Raw genomic sequence first — 5,551 nt, 5'->3', positions numbered from 1 at the left:
GACCGCACTCAAGCTGCACTTCCTGTAGCAATAAAAACCTTGCAGTGACTTGCCGCTGGTAAAGTTGTTAATGTAAAGAGGGGATTGTTTTGCATTATGACTACCTAGAACACAGAGCTCCAATAAAAATTTAAAAAACAACTGCTGCTGTATAAAAATAATAATAACTTTATTTATATAGCACCTTTAAAAACAATGTTTACAAAGTGCTCCACAGAGAGTCAAAGCAAAACAAGTGGAATAGCAAGAAACCAATATTACATTTAAAAGTATATATTAAAATTAAAAATTAAATGGAAAATATAAAATAAATAAATTAAAAACCAAATAAATTACAAATAAATTAAAAACAGACAAACTAAATTAGGGGAACCAAAGTTCTGCATAAAAAGACGAGATCACTTAAAAGCTGTTCTATAAAAATAGATACGAGTAAAATAGATACGAGTAATAGCAGAATGTAGGAGTGAATTATGTCACATGGGAGTTTAACATAAGGAGCCTTTAAAATAGAATTGGCACCTACTCTCGTCATCTTAATGATGGCCGAGCCAGTCGATCAGCGACTGTCCGATTACTGCCCGAGCGCACGGTTGAAGTGTGTTGCATAATCACAGGTCACAGGTAAATTAAGCTGGTGGGAATGGAACAAATGTGGAAGGCGTTGAGCCCGTCCGTGCTTTACGAATACTAATCCTCGTACCTTCAGCTACGTCATCATCGATGGCTCCTTTCACCTGAGAGAAGCACCACTGCATGTCACCTCCAGGTCCTGCAGAGATGGAAAACAAAAGAAGGGTAAATAAACATTCAAGCGCAGTTCTGCGCGATCCTGCGATTCTCACGCGATATTGCGTCATCGCAAGAATCTGACTGCCGTGCGACGTGAGGATAGAGTGCCGGAGCAGTAATTAACTACACAATGTGGAGAGTCAAATCAGTGTACTCAGTGTGCGCTTGGACCGGTCCTTGTTGATACTCGCACAAATAGTTGCACATCCTTCACGTATTTGTTTCAGCACATTGGCACTCTTAGGCAGAGTGGGATAGTTGAAACTCTGTTGGAAGGACGCTGAGATGAAGTCACATATCCTCTCACAGCGTCTCGAAGTCCTGCTTAAAAAGACAATTATATTGATATCAAATAGGACCCTTCAATCTCAAGGAAGCTAAACTCAAGATATAGGTATACCTGAAGTGTTCCACACCTGATACCGGCAATGCCAGCTATGCTTTGGGCACATTAAGGAGGCAAAATCCATTTTATATTATTAACATACCTGCAAACTCATGAGGGGTGAAAAAGGTGACAACGGGGGGGGGGGGGGGGGTGCAGGTGACTTTCTTTTTTGTTGTTGTCACCACACCACATCCACGTTGTTTGAAGCCTCAAAGCTTTTAGAACCACAACTACAGTCATTTTATTGTTCTGACCACAAATCTAAATAATGATAATAAACAGTTTAAGAACAAAAGGTCCTCCGCTCTGACTCAGCCCTATAATGATAGTAATAACAAATATACATTGTCATTATATATAATATGGTTAAAGTCATTCATGAACCAACTTCCTTTTTGTTGCCTGAACAGTCCTCATGGACTTCTCCCTGAATCTGTTCTGTCTCTACCTGTTTGTCACGATACTCATATTATAACTTCTATACATATTACATACCTGCCATAAATATCATGATACCCGATACCAGAATTCAATACAATAAAAACAATATGGTACCATAAATACGAGACTGGTATATTTATCTATAATAGTAATAAATAAAACATCTGTATGGTTCACTTTTTACCAACTTTTTCAACACCTAAATGACAGTAATATTAGTATTAATACAGCCAGATATGAATGAAACTACATGGTTCCATCATAGCATTGATTATACACTATGAGGCCGTTAGTCTCTGACCAGATGATCCACAGTTCATCAGGATGAGCAGCTGTAGAGTTACAGAACTTTACAGACAAACATTTCACTTCTGGCATCTTTGTATTTGTTAAGCCGAAGTCTCTAAGCTCCGCCACTTCTCTCGCTGTGAGCTGCGCAGCGCAGTGTGCGCAGACAGCTCGACACGGAGCAGCGCGTGCGCTCTGATCGCTCTCTTAATGAAGTATCGATCCTAAAAATATGCTAAATCACATGGTGTTTAACGTACGGGTACTTTGTTAGCATCGCTACACCGTGCAGCGTGACAGCAGCAGATGTAGCGGGCTAACATTTAAGCTAACCTAAACCACCAAACGATGTCGAAATCTGAACGCTGATTGGCCGAGACTCGACACGCCCCATCAAAGATGTTTTATTGCGAAGAGCACCACTTCACATTTTTCTCTGCGTCTCACTGCAATCTCAACGGCAGCGGGCCAGGTGACCCCCCCCCCCAAAAAACTCTTCGGATCTCCACGATTCACGTGGATGACCTATTTTGAATTCAAAACGGTGAATTTCACCGAAAGGTGACAAGTTTGCAGGTATGTATTAAGAAACATGCAACTTGGATGTCAAGGATTTTTAACATCTACTAAGAATGAATGCATCTACTAAATGAGAAATTAAGAGAGGAAACTTGATTGCAAATCATGTACTTAGCTCCAGATCATAGTAATAAAAGGTGAACGCAGTCTTGAAACGGCTTTCATTTTACGTCTGGGCAACTGTTAAACCGGCAGGTTAAAAATATATCAACAAGAATAAACATGCCGGCCTGTTTGATGACCTCCATCATTTGCCTCAACAGGTTATTCTCCCGGCACAGATCATTGCACAACATAGCGAGTTGAATTCCACATTGTTTTCCTCTTCTTTCACACGTGATCATTTGTTATTACACAACGTCAAATGGTCCGGTTTGTCGATAATACATGGTGGAAAAAGCTCTGCGGAATAACCAAGGACATTTATGAGTCACCGCAGCTTCATCATAGAAAGTATTCTGAGATGAATCATGATTTAAAACAAACAGCCAGAACAGGGCAGCTGCTGGGCAGGACATACATGGGGCACTCATAGATTTGCCTGCATTCCTTGCAGAAGAAAATAGTCAAAATAAACAGTTGCTTTGCTGTTTAAATCATCTTGGTCAGTCAGTTTTAACAAAAGGATGATGTGAGGTGCCTCAGCCCTCAGACCAGTCACTTCCCCGCCCAGTTGGACCACATGTCTGGACTGAACATGTCAGTGGCGACCAGTTATCTGCCAAATTCACAAATAGCCATATCTCAATCGATTACATTGGACTTCAGCCGCATATCATTTTTAATAACTCTGCATTCACTGCACGGCTATCAGCTGATGAATGAAAATGGAAAATGCTAACGTGAGCAGCCGAAATCCTGACTATTTTAATCTTAAATTGAGGAGAACATTCACACAATATGTATGCAATACTCGCAGACTTGACGCTTCAGCCCCTTTGTTAGAAATTGCACGGAGCATTTAACAGCTTGCTCGGTCTGCAGCAGGCCCGGAGGAGGACTAGCCTGCATGTGGGCAATGTCAAAGTTTGAGCTAACGTTTGCTAGCCTGGCTTGTCAATCCAGTCATGGTATGTCTGATAAATGTCTGCAGACGAGCTCATTGTGCTTTAACATCGACAGCAGACCAGGTGAATTCGCGCTAACGGTAGTCAGAAAATGCATTGCACACGTCTGAGAAACGTTGCGGGAAAGCACAAGTTAGCGATTTAGGGTTTTTGTCGCAGCTAGCAATGTTTGGCTAACGCGGTTAGCTCGCTCGCGATAATGGTAAACAGCTAGGGTTTGCTAGCAGCAGCCGGCGAGCTAGCTTGCTGTAGCCGGTGTTACGGTTGAAGAAGCGACCGTGTTAACTGGAGACTTTTCAGGCGAACGCGTCCGTTGTTGTTGTAGTTACGACGGCCGTTGAAAATAGGAAGAGAACCCGTCTGACGTTAGCTGCCCTCGCGAATGCCCCTCCCATATACGTACTAATATATAACTCCAATACAAATTAAACAATTCGGCATTCAGGAGGGCAGCTACGTGTTCTCTTCCTATTTTCCAACAGCTGTGTGTAACTACGACAACAACGGACGCGTTCGGTTTAAAGCCGCCAGTTAACACGGTCGCTTCTTTAGCCGTAACACCGGCAGACACAGGCCAGATGGGCGATGACACTCGCGTTTCCTGAATGGCTAACGTTAGCACGAGCTACCTAGCCGCTAAATTGCGTTAGCTTAGCAGCCGTTAGCTGAACTGACAGTCGGCTGGGTTAGCGGAACCGTGCAGCCGTTGGGGAAGAGCGCTGGTTGGAACGGATTCGAGTTGGTAAAAAAAAAAAAAACACACACACACCGGCCTGCTCGTCGGTGTGTGTGTTTGGTTAGATTTAGTTACCTGCCATGACGAGACAGACAGTGGAGCTTGTCTCAGTCAGTCACGATCCTGCTTCCCACTCCCACGCGTTGGTTAGTGGGGTCTGAACTTTTTTTTCTTCCGCCGTTTGTCTGCGCAAACCTGAATGTCAGGCGCTCAATTAACCGCAAACGACTTGTTTTATTGCTCTCTTCCTTCTCTTTCCCGCTCCTCTCGTTGTTTAACTATGTGTGTCAGTCACTCTCTCCCACTGTGTGAGTGTGAGTCTCTCTCTCTCTCTCTCTCTCTCTCTCTCTCTCTCTCTCTCTCTCTCTCTCTCTCTCTCTCTCTCTCTCTCTCTCTCTCTCTCTCTCTCTCTCTCTCTCTCTCTCCGCATCCCACAAGTCACTTCTTCCCACCCCACCCCTCTTTTCCGCACGTGAACCAAAGGATTTTTATAATGCGCGCGCACACATGCAGAGTGGAGTGGCAGATATGCACAGGCACGCGCCTACAATATTTGATCCCAGTGAAAGGACCAATGTGGCATCTTAAGTGTCTATTTTAATGTGACTGAAGTTATTTTTTGTAAGCAGACTATACATACATTCTTTGTAACTAAACATGTTTGTCTTAATTACAGTAAATGACTGTGAAATTATTTTCTCCAAAAGGGACATTCAGCTTATTCTGCAACAACATACTATTGACCTGAAGCTAATAAAAGAGGAGAAAATACACATTGCAAGGCTATATATATATAAATTCCTATGCACATTCTGAATATGTACTTCCATGCATGACTATTTTCTTCCATGTATGACTATTTACTTCCATGCATGACTATTTTCTTCCATGCATGACTATTTACTTCCATGCATGACTATTTACTTCCTTGCATGACTATTTACTTCCATGCATGACTATTTACTTCCATGCATGACTATTTTCTTCCTTGCATGACTATTTACTTACATGCATGACTATTTACTTCCTTGCATGACTATTTACTTACATGCATGACTATTTACTTACATGCATGACTATTTACTTCCATGCATGACTATTTACTTCCATGCATGACTATTTTCTTCCATGCATGACTATTTTCTTCCTTGCATGACTATTTACTTCCATGCATGACTATTTACTTACATGCATGACTATTTTCTTCCATGCATGACTATTTTCTTCCATGCATGACTATTTACTTCCATGCATGACTAT

General features: G+C 42.1%; 1 protein-coding gene across 3 annotated transcripts in view; it reads right to left on the bottom strand.

Moving 5' to 3' along the window:
• Positions 1 to 4,604, bottom strand: part of ppp2r2ab (protein phosphatase 2, regulatory subunit B, alpha b) — a 14,602-nt gene extending 9,998 nt beyond the window's left edge. The window contains exons 1-2 of one of the 3 annotated variants that reach the window (XM_056431947.1): positions 4,367 to 4,604; positions 704 to 772 (exon numbers count right to left, since the gene is read on the bottom strand). In XM_056431947.1, the coding sequence (XP_056287922.1) occupies positions 704 to 772; positions 4,367 to 4,373 (76 nt within the window). In that variant the 5' untranslated portion in view covers positions 4,374 to 4,604. Of the gene's footprint in view, positions 683 to 703; positions 3,806 to 4,366 lie in introns of those variants that run through there. The other 2 variants (XM_056431946.1, XM_056431945.1) reach the window with 2 other exon arrangements.
• Between the last annotated feature and the right edge of the window lie 947 nt (positions 4,605 to 5,551).

The sequence above is a fragment of the Pseudoliparis swirei genome, chromosome 15 (genome assembly GCF_029220125.1).
Source record: "Pseudoliparis swirei isolate HS2019 ecotype Mariana Trench chromosome 15, NWPU_hadal_v1, whole genome shotgun sequence".
In the NCBI taxonomy this organism is placed as follows: domain Eukaryota; kingdom Metazoa; phylum Chordata; class Actinopteri; order Perciformes; family Liparidae; genus Pseudoliparis; species Pseudoliparis swirei.
Note: the sequence above shows the minus strand (reverse complement) of the source record. Positions and strands in the feature narration are given on the sequence as shown.